Below are 17,992 nucleotides of genomic sequence, written 5' to 3' on the forward strand. Positions count from 1 at the left end.
GAAGATGTTTCTCAAAAACCCACGACAACAGTTTTAGCTTTACAGAATAAAGTGGAAAACACACGATGCTGGTGGAGCTTCAGATCTCCATCCTCCTCCTCCTCCTCCTCCTCTTCTCTCCTCCTGGTTTAACTCTTCTAAAACCTTCACCTTCAAAACTTTCACTCTGGTTCCTCTGCACGTTCCTCTCAGCGTTTCCTCCTCCGTGCAGCATGCTGGTTGTTCTGCCTCTTCTCTGCAGTAGCTGCATGTTTTCAGCACCAATGTGTCGATCCGAGGGGAAAAAAAAAAAAAGTCTTAACAGATCTTTAAATGTCTTTTCCAGATGTGAACAGCTGCCATGGACAGTGTCAGAACGGAGGCACCTGCAAGGTGAGAAGCTGCAGATGATCTTAAACACACAGAGCTCTTTGTTAAATCGTTTAAAAAAAAAACTTAACATGACTCAGCGATGAGGTCATGGAGCAGGATTTACTGCTGCTGATCAAAGAGCCTGTCAGGACAGAAAAGAAGAAGCTGCAGGCTGTTTCCAAACAAGTTACCACCCAGTGTAATGTATTTAAGCAATATATCACGACAGGCCGACAGGGGCGTTCTTTGGCCCGACGCGAATTATGAGGTATAATAAGTTACCAATATAATAATAATAATGGTTACCAATAATGGCAATATGAAAGAGGAATACGCAGTCAATATCATGTAGTTTTTATTCAACCAGAAATACATTATTATCCAATAAAATTAGAGGGTTAAACTGATGAGAAAGGCAGATAAGCTATTTTATTTTTGACCAAATGTTCTTCATATTCAAGGATTTCATTTTTCTTTGCCGGTAGGGCTGTGAAATAGGCCGAGAAATAAGTATTCATTTTTGATATAAATGGTCTTAAAATGACTTGAATCTAACGAGTGAGAACACTTTGTCAGCTCAGTTCAGCTCGTGTTGACTCGTTGATGACTGTTGTTGTTGGTCTGGTGTGTGTGTGTGGTGCCAGGAGGCGTCCAGAGGTTACCAGTGCGTGTGCCAGCCGGGCTTCGTGGGCCGTCACTGTGAGATCCAGAGGAACCGCTGCTCCAGCGGGCCGTGTAGGAACGGCGGCCGCTGCCACGCGCTGCTGGACGGCTTCATGTGTGAGTGTCCCCAGGGCTTCGCCGGGACGACCTGCGAGGTGAGGACACATCCACATGTTCATGCACTGTAAAAAAAATGAAAGCGTGACACTTATATTTCATGTTTTCAACCCGTGTGTGTGAAGGTGCAGAACGACCCGTGCAGCCCGAACCCGTGTCACAACAAGGCCCAGTGCCACAGCCTGAAGGGAGACTTCTACTGCAGCTGCCCCGACGACTACGAGGGCAAAACCTGCTCCGAGCTCAAAGACCACTGCAAAACCAACCAGTGTCAAGGTAAACGCACCACCACATCAGTTTTTAAAGGGTAATTGTGGTAATTTTTTACAATCTGGACCTTATTTCTAGCATAAAATACGATCCGGCTAGTTGCGCTAAAAATGGACCCGAATGCCGAAGCGGAATGATAATTATCAGAATGAGCCGGGCGGCGCTCAGAGATGACATCATCCAGGTCAGAGGTCAGTAGGTCAACCTACAGACCCCGGATGTTGATAACAGCTAACCCCGGACTCAGAGGGGAATAGCACTAGCCTATCAGAACTAAATATTGGTGAAATTAACGAGTTTTGCGGCAGATAATGTGTTATTTAGAGGCTGCATTCCGCTGCCCTGTAGACTCGCATTATATGGATATACGCGGCTCTCGGCTAGATCTAATTTCGTCGGAACGACTTGTAATGACACCAAAGTTATCTGGGTGAGTAAATGATTGTATTTTATGCTAGAAATAAAATCCAGATTGTAAAAAAAAAACTGCAATTACCCTTTAATCTCAGTCACTCTCACACAAGTTCACGCCTCACACTGCATACTGTAAACTTCCTATCCCCGCCCTTTGCTCATCGTCTCTTTTCTCTTTTCACCTCAAGTGATTGACAGCTGCACCGTCGCCGTGGCAACCAACGACACCCAAAAGCGGGTGTGGCACATCTCGTCCAATGTGTGCGGGCCACACGGCCGCTGCATCAGCCTGCCCGCCGGGAACTTCAGCTGCTCCTGTGAGCCGGGATTCACTGGCACCTACTGCCACGAGAGTGAGTCATGATTAGCCCCGACACACACACACACACACACACACAACACACAACACACACACACACACACCCACAGACACACTCAGACTATATTTATCATCAGTTACCATCACTGGGAACCACATGATTCTTACCGTAATTCACACTCCTGTTTCACTAATCATCACTGTCTTAGATTAGTTTATAGCAGACGGGAAAAAAAACAAATCACACACACGCACTCACTCACAGAAGAAGGAAACTCGGAGCAGGAAACAGAGATGATTGTGTCTGCTCAGTGCTCACATCCCATTACTGTGCAGTTTCTGTTTTTTGAGTGAATTTTTGTTCTTTAAACTCAAACAAACTCCTTTTCCCTTTGACTCTCGACATCGTATGTAAACACGAAGAAAAAAAAAAACAGAAAAAGACGAGAAGATTTGATTTTTTGGATTTTTATGGTTTTGGAAGATTGAGCATCTCAAACCCAAAGAAAATCATCCATGACTCAGCATCATCTATTATAAATAAATATCTCTCCTTGGCTTCGTCCTTTCAGACATTAATGACTGTGCGTCATCGCCCTGTAAGAACGGAGGCACTTGCATCGATGGCATCAACTCGTTCCAGTGCTTCTGTCCAGACGGATGGGAGGGCAGCCTGTGTGACGCTGGTGAGTGTGTTTGAAGCAGCAGCAGCAGCAGGTACACGACAGACCTCATGAGTCACATGTCCTGAGAGAGGATCAGCAGTCTGGGAATCCAGAGCCAGACAAAACAATGGAGGGTTTGTTTAGAGAGAGGAGCAGCTCAGTCAGCGCATATGCAGACGATACTGTGGTTTATATTACAAATGACCTTTTTATGTCAAATAAAAGAAGTTATTCAAGTTTAAGCTGAGCATTTGAGTTAAGGAAAAGTATTTTTTGCATCTTTTTACACATTTCTATGTATTAATATTTTAAAAATATATATATTAATACACATTTTAGAAAACAGAATTACCTTTGGAGGGTAAAAAACCATATGGTTACCTTACTGAACTTGATTTAGACTGGGGAAAATTTTGACAAAAATAAAAAAGGAAAAAAAAAACCCTAAAAGAAATAATTAATAACAATAATAAACTATTTAGAGACCAAATTACATCCACTATTTAATAAAAATCAGATTTACACAACCCTTTATTCATATTCATGAACCTGATTCTCACTCTCCTGCCTCCTGCACGTCGTCCATGTGATAACAGAACCAATATAGAATCAATAAACCTTATTGACCTGTTAACTGTTTTGCTGACTGACTCCTTGGCTCTTTCCAGATGTGAACGAGTGCAGCAGGAACCCCTGTCAGAACGGAGGCCGGTGCGTCGACCTGCTCAACGACTTCTACTGCAACTGTGTGGACAACTGGAAGGGAAAGACCTGCCACTCACGTACGTCCACATAGATAGATAGATAGATAGATATTAATTTAATCAACTTCAATTATATGGAGAAACAACAGGTGATAGTGATTTGAGCACATATTCACATGTGTATGTTAAAGGGATAGTTCAACATTTTGGCAAACTGGCCCATTGCCATAATCCCTATAGTCATAGCAGTAGGTTCGTTACCTTTAATTGTCGGTGCAAGCTATTTTTAGAACGGAGGAGCGGAGCGGCGAGCTGCTCAGGGCTATGCTATGGAGGCTAAGGGAATTTCTTGGTTTTCCTCATCAAACTCATCAAATACACAACCCAACAACTCCAAAAGGCTGTCGTGGACAAGTTGTGACCTGCACATTCACCACGCTATGAGATAATAATGGAACGTTACGAGATGGAGTTGTTTTAGAGGTAAATTCATGCGCATTGCGTTCAGGGACAGTTTTTCAGCAAGCAGACTCTGTATTTACCCTGTATTTACCTCCGTTTCGTAACGTTCCATTATTATCTCATAGCGTGGTGATTGTGCAGCTCACAACTTGTCCACGACAGCCTTTTGGAGTTGTTGGGTTGTGTATTTGATGAGTTTGATGAGGAAAACCAAGAAATTCCCTTAGCCTCCATAGCATAGCCCTGAAAAAGCCCTGACAAATAAAGGTAACAAACCTACTGCTATGACTATAGCGATTATGGCAATGGGCCAATTTGCCAAAATGTTGAACTATCCCTTTAAATGTCTGAATCTGCACTTCTGAGAATCAACGCTTGACCTTTCCTCTTGCGTGCATTTATTACGTATATGTAATTATATACATTACAGTTATTATAATGTGAATCACAATCATGTAGCATCAGGCTTGAAGGCATCAAAAGAGAAAAGTCATTCATTATACAAAAAGGTTAATTATAAAAAAAAGCTGGAAAAGCTTCAGCGATGACAAAGCAGGGAACAGATCAAGCTGAAACCATGACGCTGTGATGATAAGTGGCATCTTCTCCGTCTCCTCCCTCCCTCTGGTCCAACATGTCAGGTCTTATAGTTTTTTTTTACCTCAGAACTCTTAACTTTCTATCTGAGGTATGATGCCTTCACTGGCGGCTGTGCAGGCTTGTTCTCCTCTCTCACGGCGTCTCTGAACTTTGATTTGTAGCCGAACTAATCGCTACTTAACACTGGCACCGAGTCAAGCATTTGAAATCTTCTCCTTTTTTCTTTTCTTTTCTTTTCTCTTTTACTTTATCCCATGATGCCTCGGTGCAGGTGAGAGCCAGTGCGACTCCAGTACCTGCAGTAACGGCGGGACGTGTTACGACCACGGAGACTCCTTCCTGTGCAGCTGCCCCTCGGGCTGGGGTGGCAGCACCTGCAACACAGGTCAGCAAGCAGCTCTGCTCTGCAATTACACAGTTATGAGCGCGGCGGTAATGACAGCGTGATGGCGTGATGTGATATTATCCTGTCAGACAACGAGACGACGAACGCATCTCTGCTCATCGGAAGAATATTTTCATAAAAACGATTTTTTAAAAATGTTTTTTTCCTTTTTCCTTTTCGTAGCCAAGAACAGCACGTGTGACTCGGGTCCGTGTGAGAACGGCGGGACGTGCGTCGGCGGTGGCGACAGGTTCACCTGCATCTGCAAGGACGGCTGGGAAGGAGCCACCTGCGCTCAGAGTACGTTACCGTGTTCACACAGGTTCATATGTGATGGATAAACACTTTAACACTTTATCTATTTAATCTGAATCTGACTTCTTCTCACCTTTCTGCCTGGAAACTGATAAAAACCGTAAATTCAATGTGACATAAACGCACCATCACATAGATACAGTTACATAATAAACTCATAAAGGTAAATGCAAAACTGAATCATATATATATGCAATTTAAAATATGCTCAGTTAATAATAAAAACTGAACATACAACAAAGCTGACATACCCATAATGCTTTGCAGCCTGAGAACTGACTTCTATAGATACATAGTTCGATCTTAATTGTCATTCACACCATGAAACATGAGGAACAAGATGCAGCACTCAGGTCTCAGTACTTTATAACAATAAATAATAAATCACATACTAAAATACTTTAGATTAAATTAAATAAAAAGCCTATATACTAAGTAAAAGTGAATAAAATATTAGCTTTATCAAGTAGCAGGGAAAAAAATCATTAGCTGGTTGATCAGAAGGAATAGTTCTGTATTTTCTGTAATAATGAAGTTGCAGTTTCTTTGTTTGAGAAAAACCTCTGAAACTGAAAGTGATCGACCTCCTCCCTTTTTGTTTCTGCAGATGTCGACGACTGTAACCCTCATCCATGGTAAGACTCACAACTTTATACCTTCGCTTCAAAACCTCTTCGTTTCTTGTTCCCTCCAGTTTTTCCTTTGCGTGTTGATGAAGGTTCAAACAGCCGAGTTTCACCCGATGACACTTCATCCATTGATCGATTGTTGTTGTTTTTTTTTATCTGATCCTGGGAGCTGATTTCACTCGGTGGTCTGGACTCGAGCCCTGAATCCAACACACCAGCTGTGTGTTTTTCTTTCTTTTTTTTAGTTTTTTTCTTTTTTTATCTCTGTCGGGGCGCGATGGCTTTGATCTTCGGCCTCACTCTCATTAATTTAAAAAACGTCAGCTGTGAAATTTGCATCTAAACCTGAGTCACTCTGGACTCGGTCCAACCGGAGCTGAGCTGTTTCGACCTGAGAATCCTCAGGTTTCCCACACACACACACACACACACTTCCCACGCTGCACCGTGGATCAGGAGTGTGTGGGAACATATATGGATATGTGTATGTATGTGTGTGTGTTTGTGTGTGTGAGAATTCACTGTTTTATTCTCATAAACTTCTGTTGGTCGAATACAATTAGTTTAAGGCGAGACACTTCAGGCAAAAACACTGTTTTTTCATGCACTGATCAATTTTGAGATTTTTTTCTTCCTTAACATGTATTCTTTCAGAAAAGTCAAAAGAAATTGTAAAAGATCCACATTACGGTTTTTATTTTACTTCATTTTGTCTCTTTCGTCAGTAGATTTCTCCTAAATTCACCAAAAGTTAACATGTTACTGTGATATAATGTGCTGTACTTGTTGTCTGACCCATGTCATCTCAGTATAGTACAAGACTTTAAAGGCCGTTTTCTCAAAATTAGTTTTTCCTCAGACTCTGAGCTAGAAATCTCCACTTCAGCAGCACTTACAGACACCAAACCTTCAAGTTTGATCCCTTTCTATATTCTGAAGGTTTTTCCAGAGGGGATTGTTGATATATCATTCACAGCCTGATTTATACAACATTTTATTCTTAAAAACATGGCAAAATTTGATTTTTTAGGGCTGGTGACAGTATTTTCTCATTTACAGAATGATAAAAAGAGATATCCAAAATCCTCCTCTGTAAAAACTTCTGACTCTAATATGTCAACAAAATAAAACAAGAATTTGGCTTTATCCATTGTTCAGATTTCTGTTCTGGAAATGTATGCAAATTAGCGCATATTTCATCAGATATTTGCCTCGTTTACATATTTAAACATAAAAATTGACAAAACTTGTAATACAAAAAATATTTGTCTCAATGTAAGTGATGAATATGGGAAGTTTCATAGTGATATCTGTTTGTTAATTTTTTTTACCCTATTCACCTGTAGTGTCTGCCCTTAAAGACTCTTAAAAAACACTGGACAAAAGCCCCCCCTTCACCTCCCCTCCCCTCCCCTTCTTCCTCCCCCCTCCTCACCCTCCTCTACAATGACTGACAGGTGGATTAGTGAAGGAGGGGGGGAGTGTGAAGAGACGCAGCTCTCTCTCCATTCACCGGCCTGGACCTGGGGGAGAGGAGGGGGGGCTGTGAAGAGTGGAGGTGTTGGGGGGGGGGGCTCAGTATGTGGTCAGCAGGGATTTACATATGAAGTCTGGACATTGATAAGGGATCAGCTCCAGTCTGCTGAACCTCGGTGGCTCTAACACTTACCCATAATGCCTTGCAGACACAGCTGGAGCGGCTGCAGCTGTAGTTTGGTGTTAGAAATAAAAATAAAAACCTCTGCTCATATATTAGTTTTCAGTTTCCTTCCTCATAATGTTCCTTGGAAGTTTCTTCTGATTAGTCACCTGCCCTTTTTTATTTATTTATTTTTATATATTTAGTTTCAGGAAGTTCTGTCGGTGAATTTGTGACATTGAAACTTCCCCTTTGAGTTCAAATACGAGACTCTTTCTAAAGAAATTATCACACATATGACGACGACAGTCTGCTGCAGATACTCAAGCTGTGGTTTAAGTGTCTTATATTCATATATATCACTTATATATAACATAATACAATAGAAAGCAAACAGAAAGCAACTAAAACACAATAATAGACAATTAATATACAGCAAAATGTTTCATAACTTAGTTTTAAGCTCAGTGAAGACGAGAACAGTGAAAGACCTTTTGTCCATTATCATTTTATTGAAGTGTCCATCATCAGTTCTATTCATGCATCTATTTCTAAGAAAATCTCTTTCAACCTGCACGATGTGAAGTTTTCAAATCTGCATCAACAATAGACGTCAAGTAATGTGGAGGAATTTCACATATTATATGTCTCTTTGGACTGAAAGAAACTGGGAAAGGGATTTTTATTTCTATCTCTTTCTTGACTCTTTTTGTTTTTCTTTTTTTCTCCTCCTCTGCAGTTACAACGGAGGGATCTGCGTCGACGGCGTGAACTGGTTTCGCTGCGAATGCGCCCCGGGATTCGCCGGACCGGACTGTCGCATCAGTAAGTCCCTGGGAACCGGAGGAGGAGGAGGAGGAGGAGGAGGAGGAGGAGGAGGCGTGTGGAGGGGTCAGCTGGGCGGGCGGGGGGGGGGGGGGTCAGAGGTCAAAGGCCGTGGACCCGGGGGAGTATGAGCCGATTGTTTCAGGGCGACAGATTAGGAAGACGGTCTTAACCTCTGAGGCTCTGGAGCCGTCAGACGGGTCAGTGCGCTCTCCCGCGGCATTCTGGGAGAAATCTCCTGAGAAAAAAGTCCAGAGCGTCGTCGTCCAGTTGAAGAGACTCAAACCAAACGGGGCGAACGCCTTTTGTGCACGGAGAGAAGGAGATAGATATTTAAATCAAACACTCAGAGCTCAGAGGGAGAAAGAAAAAGAAAGAGAGATCTTGATCCTTTCAAAATAAAATCCCAGTTGCTGACTCTTGTCTTACTTTTTGTCCTGTGGTTGTGTTTTATCTCTCAGACATCGACGAGTGTCAGTCGTCTCCGTGCGCCGAGGGTTCCACCTGCATGGACGAGATCAACGGCTACCGCTGCGTCTGCCCGCCGGGACACGCCGGCGCTCGCTGCCAGGAGTGTGAGTGCTGTTTTTTATTAACGCACAGATAGAAATAAAATATACAAAATATATAAAATAAATGGAATTAAATTATTTTAAAATCTTGTGAAATAGGAATTTATGATTTTTTAAAAATGTTTTATCGTTTTTTGTATCATGTATGACTTAGCTTTTCTTTCCATTGACCATATAGGATGTATTGCACCTGACCTGGTCTTTTTAAATGTGGAAACTGTGTTTCTGTATTGTCTAAGTGTTGTCTATTGTCATTTTATGTATCATGTACCTTGTATAGTAGTTTGTGCTCTTTGTTTTCTGTGCATTTTTGGTAACACTTTACTTGAATAGGTATTCATAAGATTGACATAAAACCGTCATAACCATGACATAACAGCTGTCATAAACATCAATGAATACTTATGACAGCTGTCCTTAAGTGTCATTCGGTAAGTTATGTCACTTTTAATGCAAAGTTGACATTGTTTGAGATGTTTTTGTTCTGACAACTTGACATAAAGACATTTTAAACTGTCATATCAGACCTAATCGCCAAACTTTAAAAATGATGTCAAGTTCTCATAACAAGGAACATCTCAAACAATGTCAACTTTGCATCAAAAGTGACATAACTTACCGAATGACACTTAACCACAGCTGTCATAAGTATTCATTGATGTTTATGACAGCTGTTATGTCATGGTTATGACAGTTTTATGTCAATCTTATGAACACCTATTCAAGTAAAGTGTTTTTCTATGTTATATGTTGGGACTGCAGATGGAAATTAGCAGCGAGCTAAATCTGGTGCAACCATCTCTTCATTTTCTGCAAATGATTACTAATGTCATTGCATTGCACGCCGTCCCTTAATGCATCTTCACGTCCGTCTCCTCTTCTCTCCGTCTCTCCTCAGTCATCGGGCTCGGGAAGCCGTGTCGTCATGCCGACCTGCAGTTTCCTCACGGCAGCCGTTGGGAGGAGGAGTGTAACAGCTGCCAGTGTGTGAACGGACACGTGCACTGCTCCAAGGTGACGCTTCGTTCACTCACCTAGAAACATCTTTTTTTCTCTTTTTTTTCACCTTTATTTAATCTCGAGAATCATTGAGAGTGGGGCCTCACTTTCAATCATGTCGAGAGTACAAGTCAGATACAGTATAAAGTTAAAGAAGAAATCTTACCAAGTGTATTTGTCTTATTTCTAGTCAAAACAAATCTCATTATACTCAAAATTAGACTCGTCACATTAAAAATTAACTTGTTTTTAGATACTTTTTACTTCTTTCAAGCATATTTTTCACTTAAAATAAGTAGAAAAATCTGATAGTGGAGCAAGTTTTTCTTCTTTATTACAAACACAAAAAACGTACTTTCACTGACAGATTTTTCTACTTATTTCATGTGAAAATTTGTTTGAAACAAGTGAAAATTATCCAAAAACAAGTTAATTTTTAGGTGATGAGTCTTGTTTTTTGTGGAAAGAGATTGGTTTTGACTAGAAATGAGACATTTTGACAAGAAATAAGACAAATATTCTTGGAATGATTTTGAGTTTTTTGCAGTGCAGATGAGATAAGGTGTGCTCAGGGTTCCTACGCAAGTATGGAAAAGTATGGGATTTGATTTTATACATTTCCAGGTCTGGAAAAGTATGGAAAATGGAAACTATTGTATGGAAATAATAATAATCTTAATATTTATCTGGGTTTGGTCTCATCTGAAGTTATTTGGGTTAATTATATTGTATGCGGCATTGTACCTAGCTACAATCTCCAGGAAATTATTTGGTGTTTTAATGAAAACAAATCATAAATTGCATGCTTTTTTTAATATTATGCACATCTATTTACTCAAATATTACAAATAATTTGAATTTTTTTACCGGGAAGTCTGGAAAAAGTATGGAATTTGGAAATTTCAAATGTGTAGGAACCCTGTGTACTGCAGTTGATCTAAAAACATAAAAACATGAAGCAGTAAATCCTGAACCCTCCTCTTCTTTCTCCAGGTGAGGTGCGGTCGGCGGCCATGTCTCCTCCAGAAGGCTCTTCCTCCTCCTCCTCCTCTTCCTCCTCTCCTTCCTCCCCCCGCGGACCCCGCTCCGTCCTCCTGTCCCGGCGGTCACGAGTGCGTGGAGCATCAGTTCCTCACCTGCTTTTCGCCGCCGTGCCACCGGTGGGGCGTGTGCTCGACGCCGGACCCGCCCACGCCGCTGCACACGCAGTGCGAGCCCAACAGCGGTTACCTAGACAACAGCTGCGCCCGCATCACGCTCATCTTCAAAAAGGACAAAGTGCCGCAGGTGAGGGACGGTTTTTATTTCACGTTTCTGACATTTTATCCACCACTTTATTTTCCCATGATCCATTGCGTCACACCACAACAGAAGTCGGTTTTAGTAGCGTTCTAGCGAGCGGCTCACTGGTAGCGTTAGCCAGCGGTGTAGCTAGGTACCAAATGTGGGGGCTCCGGGCTGCCAAAACCGTTTTGACTAAATCTGATGTTTGTTAAGTCTATAAAACGAATTACTGAACAAACTATTTCTGTGTGCACGTTTTTGTAATTAGTCATGGTTGTCGTAGTTGTTAGCTTAGCCGCTGCTGATAGCTAACAGCAGCAGTTAAGCTAACACCAGGACGTCAGCTGTTAAAACCCTCCCGTTGTGGGACACGACATGTAACTACTCCAGTTAGCTCAGTCATGTTGTAACTAGGATATCCGCTGGAAAAAATATTTTTTTCATGGGCCGTTTATTGAGTTATTGTTTATTGACACTGCTAACGGCTAACAGCTAACGGTTAGCCCAGCTAATCTAAAATGTTTGTTCAACAATTCGTTTTATAGACTTCATAAACATCAGAGTAGTCGCAACGGTGATATAGTGACGTGAAAATGTGACATAAAGCTAAAACCTCGTCCGTATTGTTCTCATTAAAATTAGGTGATGATTATAAATAAAGTCATCACGGCCAATGTCTATCAACCAGTCTATGCTATCAACAATACAGTAACGGTGGAATGGAGTGTCATTCTCCGGAAAGTGGTGGATACAACACAAAAAAAAAAATGAAATTGGGAAAAATTAATGAGTGAGAACAGGATCAGTGTGTTTGACAGTTTTTTAATTTAACTTCTCCTCCAGCAATAAAAAAAAAGAAAAAGGAGAAAGGAAATTTAAAAGAGGGAATAAAGTCTGAAATGGCAGCAGCTATAAAAACTGATGGGTGGCACAGTTGATGCTGCGTTCAACACATCAACTCCTGCGGTTTCAGCCGTCAATATCAAAGCAGGACTTTTAATTTGAAGGGTGTAGCGCTGTCGTAAATTAAAGCGACAGACGTTTTTTTTCTCCGACAGCGAGTTTATGTGTGTGTATGTATGTGTGTGTGTGTGTGTGTGTGTTTGAGTCTCAGTGGGAGAAAAAGTTTTAAAAAATCAGCCCGGAGAGGGAAAAAAACCCCTCTTTTTTTTTCTTTTTCTTCCAGTCGTTGAGTTATTTTTCATCCCTGTTGACGCGTCGTGTCATAACAAAACATTTGAAATCATTTTATTCCCACCCTGTGTTGTTAACGTTTGATAATTGTTGAAATTATCGAATGTTAACAATCCGGCGTGGGAGGAAAATGATCTCAGATGTCCTGCACCACACACACACACACACACACACACACAAACACACACACACACAGCAGTCGGTTTTATTCTATGATATATCGTCTTGTTGCCCAACTTCTTCCTCTTCTTCATAAAAACAGTGACATTAGGAAGATTTGAGTTTATTCTTCTCTCCCATGAATCATAGAGGAAAAAAACAAGTGAATAAATTTGTGTCTTTAAGATAAATAAAACTCCTGGAAAAGATTTTATACAGAAGTTTTAAAAGTCAGTAACACTTTATAATAAGTACACACTATTAAGCATTAGTTAAGCATTAATAAATACTGAATTCTTCATTTATAACACATAAATACTCATTAGTATGTAGTTTATAAACACACACAATGTTTTACTCATCATTGAGCACTAACTGTATTTATAAACTACATATTAATGAGTATTCATGTGTTATAAATGAAGAATTCAGTATTTATTAATGCTTCATAGTTGTGTACGTATTATAAAGTGTTACCAAAAAGTCGTATTTTGATGGTTTTACTTTAACTTTAGAGTTGATATGTTGCTGTTATTTACAGTTTTATGGCGTCACGGATGAAGTTTAATTCATTCTGATTGGCTGACAAGGAAATATTAATGTAGGAAGTGATTATACTAATGTGTTGTGTTGTATCTTTGTGTGTGTGTGTGTGTGTGTGTCTCAGGGCACCACTGTGGAGAACATCTGCTCGGAGCTCAGGTACCTCCCTGTGACTCAGACGCTGGCCGACGAGCGAGCGCTGCTCATCCTCTGCGACCTGTCCTACTCCAACAGTGACGCGGTGGAGGTTGCCATGGTGATTACGACGCATAAACATGATCACACACCTGTCCACACCTGTCCACACCTGCCCCCCCCACTCCTACTCCCTTTGATACACATTACAGGATGGTTGGTCATTCATACCGTTTAAAGTCCCCCTAAAGAGGCATTTTAAAATTTATAAAAATGCTCTGCTATGACTTTTTCTTTGATTAAAATTGCTTTCCCACAAAGAAAGTTGTTTTAAAAGGCTCCCAAATTGGCTAAAAACAGGTCTACTATTTCTCCCTCATTGAAAAATCCAGACTCTATGAATATTCATGAGTATGCAAATGCGTCATGACTCGTGACTTTCGTGACGCATGAAAACTAACTCCAATTTGAAAAATTGAATCCAGTTTTTTCAGACTCTGGTTTTGAAACTGCATTTTCAAGTCTAAAAGGCTCAGTTATGGCGCCGTAGATTAGCAATTTTGCTCCTGAAATGCCTTGTAGCAGAGTCCACACACTATATGACATGTTAATAATTTCAAAAAGGGCATTTTTGGTTTAGGGGGGTCTTTAACTTCTCTAAACGGGACATATCTGATCTTATTTTGACGGTCTTGTTCGAGTATAAGACGGTTCCATCACTGGCCAATCAGAGAGGCCATGACACACACGATCTAAACCGCTTTATTAGGAGATAAAGATGAGATGTAGGTGAACTGACAGTGAACGCATCACAGCAACAGGAGCTGCTCCTCCCTCCCTCCTTTCTTTCTCTTTCTCTCTCTTTCCTTCTTCCACTTTATTAAGTCGCACTTAATTCATCACTGCAAATCGTTTCCAGAGGATCCAGTAAAACCTGAACCTCCTTCTTCTCCTTCTTTTTCTATTCTCTGTTTCCTCTCTCGCTGCTTCGATAGAGAAACAAGAAAAAAAAAATTAAAAAGGGAAAGAAGAACGAGGAGAGGAGGGAGAGGCGGCGTTTGAAGCTTCAACATCTGGATGAGATTTAGCTTTTCTCAGGGAGCACCTTGCTGATCTCTGTCTCCTCTTCTTGTTTCTCTTTCTCCTCCTTTACTTCTCTCCACCTCCACTTTCTTCTCCTTCGCCCTTTTCTTTTCTTTGTTGCTGTCTCTCTTCCTTTTTTTTTTTTTGCTCTCTTTTCTCTCTCCTCCCTCTCTTCTCTCTTCTCTCTCGCTCCCGGCCACCCAGACTCGGGGGAAATCAGTCACTTTGGGGCTTTAAGCTCTTAATGGAGAGGATTAGCTCTTGTTCCTCTGATGTTTGCAGCCTTGTTTTGAGCAGCAGATACAGGAAGAGGAGTGGAGCAGGCCGACGTCCACCCAAACCCCACAACAAGGCTCCGAAAGGAAACCTCACTCCCACTCGCTGTCGACTCGTGTTGCACAGAAATGTCAGCGTTCGTTTCAGAGAGAGTGGGTGAAAAACCTCCATCGTGCGAGCTGAGAGCTGAAAGCTTAGAGCGATCGGCCCTCGAGTTGCCTCCATTGACTCTGGGTGTGGTGGACGGGCGCTCGGTCGATGCTGGGACGCGTTTGTTGGAGGAAAAATGAAGAAATAGTTTAAAACCAGGAGAGCGTTTTCCCGAAATAACTTAAAAATCAATTATAGATATATTAACTATCCAAAACCTTCAATATCTCATTTCTACGGTGGCCCTGAGGGCTCAGCTCACTGCAGCTTCAGAAAAGACACAAACGTGCTAGCCTCGCGTCACCTGGCTCTTCAGAGAGGTGAAGAGAAATCACCAAATTCACCAAAGTAAAAGTGTTCATCCACATAAAACTTATAAAAAAAAGACATTAACTTGTAATACAATAGAAGTAAAAGGTTAACTTAATGGCTTGGGGACTTTCTTGTTCGTTAAATTAAAGAGTTTCATCGCATTTTATTAGCTTGGTGCTTTTATTTTGACGGAAAGGCCTGTCTCTCTCGTCCTGGATCCGGTTGCTTAGCAAAACAGCGAGTCAACGGCCCCAGACTACAAACGTGCTAAAGCTCCCAATACAACAGGAAGTGTTTCAGGGGACACAATAAAGCGACTCACCTGACGCTGCTGCCCAATGACACGGTGTCACCACACGGCCGGCATCTTGGCTCAAGCAACCAGAACTTGCTGAGTTTTTGACCGATTTTCAAACAGTTTGGTTTGTTATGAACATCAAAAGTTTATGATACTGCATACTTAAAATCACCAGTTTTTATTCCTTTACTCTTCTATGAAAGTAACATTGTAGTAACATTATGCAAATAATTAAAGTAATAGGGGACGAAATTGCAAAGAGTTATGAATAGTTTTTTTTAGTGCAGATGACTGGATCACCATCTACTGCAGCCAGAGTCAGAGCAAGTTGCCCGACCCAATATGGCCGCCTGTAAATTAGCTACGTCTGCTCGTAGTCCAATCCACCCCCTTGATTGACCACATGGACTGTTAGCTTAGCCTTTAGCCTGCTCCCTCACTTTATTGTGTCCTCCAGAAACACTTCTGTTGTGTTGGGAGTTTTTTGTCAAACTGATGAAGTTGGATTTGATTTGAGCCTTCAGGGCCACCGTAGATTCCTAAAGTCCTTCACATTCTTACACCAGTACAGTATTTGTGCTCCTTCAGTGCTTAGTGAACAAAATAAGTTAAAAAACAAAACAAAAAACTTGAGTTAATGTTGATTTAACACATACAGCTGCAATGATTTTAAATTTTTATGCAAAACAAAATAAAAACATATGATTCAAATCTGTCAAAAATGAATCAGATGCATCAACAAACAACAAATAGTGACTTTTAAAACACGATAATTAGTTATAATGATGGTGATGAGGTTGAAGAATGTCGCCGAGCATCTGTTGCTGGTGGTGTGATGTGAGCTGTCAATCATCCTGGGGGGCGGGTTTAGAGGAGTGTGTGTGTGTGTGTGTGAATGAGCACAGCTGGACTCTGCTCTATTGTTTGTCCTAATTGAACCGAACAGCAGCTAACACACACACACACACACACAGCTAATCCCCCTCCTCACCCCCTCCCCTCCTCGCTCTCCCCCTCAGCACCTTATGAGGTAATTAACTCCACCCTCTATGGTCTCAACAGGGGGGAGGAGGGGGGGGGGAGGGGGGGGGGGGGCAGCCTGCCAGATGTTAGGAGGAGAATCTCTTTTATTCTGACAGATGAATGTGTGTTTTGTTGCGTAGCCTCCAGCGACTCTCAGATCGTTTGTTGAGTTGTCAGACTCTTCAGCGTCTGAGCCTCCACTGTGGATCTTTGTTTAAAGAGCACAAAGAGAAAGAGTTCAGGCCTCCAAATCAACTTTCAGTCTGTTTTGAAAAGTCCCTAAAAAAAAAAAAAAGAAGAAAAACAGCTGATGCAGGTGAAGTCAGAGGTCGCCTGAGAAACAAACCTCATTACACATCGTTTCCTTTTGGTTTTATTCATCTTCTCATCAGAGCTCATGAAAAATGTTACTTTTTTTAAGCACCATGATGTTAAATATCAGTTCTCCAATTTGTTTCTTTCCATGCAACAACTTTAAGTTTCTACCTCAGTTGAGGAGAAATTAAACCTTAGAATAAAGTGAAGTGTTAAAGTGAAGTTTTACACTTTAACACTTTACTTTAGTGAATGCTAATTGAGATTGATATGGTGTTTTATGAAAATAGCTTCTTGTGTCTTGAACGCAACACGAAGAACCATAAATAAATGTTCCTTCTCTCATTAACACAACATGACACATGACATGACGAAAACATGACGGTAGTGAGGCGTTCACTGTCTCCTGTAACTTCAAGCTCCAACCTCTAAGTGTAAATAAAACAAACGGTTCATTCAAATGTTCAAATGTGAAATTCAGTGTGAAGCCAAACCACTCACTTCCTGTTTCTCTCTGTCTCTCTCGGTCTCTTCAGTCCTTTGAGCAGGACGGGCGATCGAAGGACAGCGACCGTGGACAGATCCAGAAAGCAGCCAGCGCCATCATCAGCGCTCTGTCCAAACGCCACAACAGCACCGTCATGCTCGCCGTGGTGGAGGTCAAAGTGGAGACGCTGGTCAAATCTGCTCCTGCAGGTGAGTTAGACTGAACCTCGCTGGGTTTTTATCATAGACGGTTTAGAAAAACCAAGATGCTCCACTACGAATAGGTTTCCTGTTTCAGTGACTCCGCCCCCTTTAGGAGACCAGCAGCCCATGACTCCGCCCCTTTTAGGGGACAAGCAGCAGCAGCAGATCTTGAGTCTATTGAGCTCAGATTATGGTCGATTCTTTGGCTCCATAGTCACTGAAGGAGATATTAATTATAATATTACTAATTTTTCACAAGATGCATCTCTTCTGAACATTTTGACACTAAAATGTCACATTTCAGACGGACACATCAGGAGAAAATGAACTTTGTTTCAGACCTGTCTCTGTCTCACCAACACACTGTCGCGAGATCTGGCACAGATCTCTTAGGCAACGTCAAACAAACATTCGCCAACGCTAATTATTTTAATCATTTTCATCATGCTAAATATGACTGTTAGCTGTGTAAATATTTAATGTTAGCTCACTTTCCTCTACCTACAACGTTTATAAATCCACACACACGTTCACCACACCAACTTTAGGAGACAGGAAGTGTAGCTGCACCCTGTCATATCACTGGAGCAGCTTGTCATGG

At 41.4% G+C, this 17,992-nt stretch overlaps 1 protein-coding gene and 1 long non-coding RNA gene across 3 annotated transcripts in view; both read left to right on the forward strand.

Annotated features, from left to right (window-relative positions):
* LOC146963246 (uncharacterized) overlaps positions 1-17,992 on the forward strand; it is a 268,846-nt gene that overhangs the window by 71,208 nt on the left and 179,646 nt on the right. The gene's annotated exons all lie outside the window — the stretch shown is intronic.
* Positions 1-17,992, forward strand: part of LOC146963247 (protein jagged-2-like) — a 66,183-nt gene that overhangs the window by 44,423 nt on the left and 3,768 nt on the right. For both annotated transcript variants that reach the window (XM_085768286.1, XM_085768287.1), the window contains 15 exons: positions 326-372; positions 996-1,169; positions 1,257-1,407; positions 2,004-2,168; positions 2,707-2,820; positions 3,468-3,581; positions 4,837-4,950; positions 5,134-5,250; positions 5,873-5,900; positions 8,273-8,358; positions 8,820-8,933; positions 9,829-9,944; positions 10,923-11,216; positions 13,234-13,365; positions 17,238-17,397. In XM_085768286.1, coding sequence (XP_085624412.1) covers positions 326-372; positions 996-1,169; positions 1,257-1,407; positions 2,004-2,168; positions 2,707-2,820; positions 3,468-3,581; positions 4,837-4,950; positions 5,134-5,250; positions 5,873-5,900; positions 8,273-8,358; positions 8,820-8,933; positions 9,829-9,944; positions 10,923-11,216; positions 13,234-13,365; positions 17,238-17,397 — 1,926 coding nt within the window. The remainder of the gene's footprint in view (positions 1-325; positions 373-995; positions 1,170-1,256; positions 1,408-2,003; positions 2,169-2,706; positions 2,821-3,467; positions 3,582-4,836; positions 4,951-5,133; positions 5,251-5,872; positions 5,901-8,272; positions 8,359-8,819; positions 8,934-9,828; positions 9,945-10,922; positions 11,217-13,233; positions 13,366-17,237; positions 17,398-17,992) is intronic.

This window comes from Trachurus japonicus, chromosome 22 (assembly GCF_045865225.1).
Source record: "Trachurus japonicus isolate A0001 chromosome 22, Traja_1.0".
Classification (NCBI taxonomy): Eukaryota; Metazoa; Chordata; class Actinopteri; order Carangiformes; family Carangidae; genus Trachurus; species Trachurus japonicus.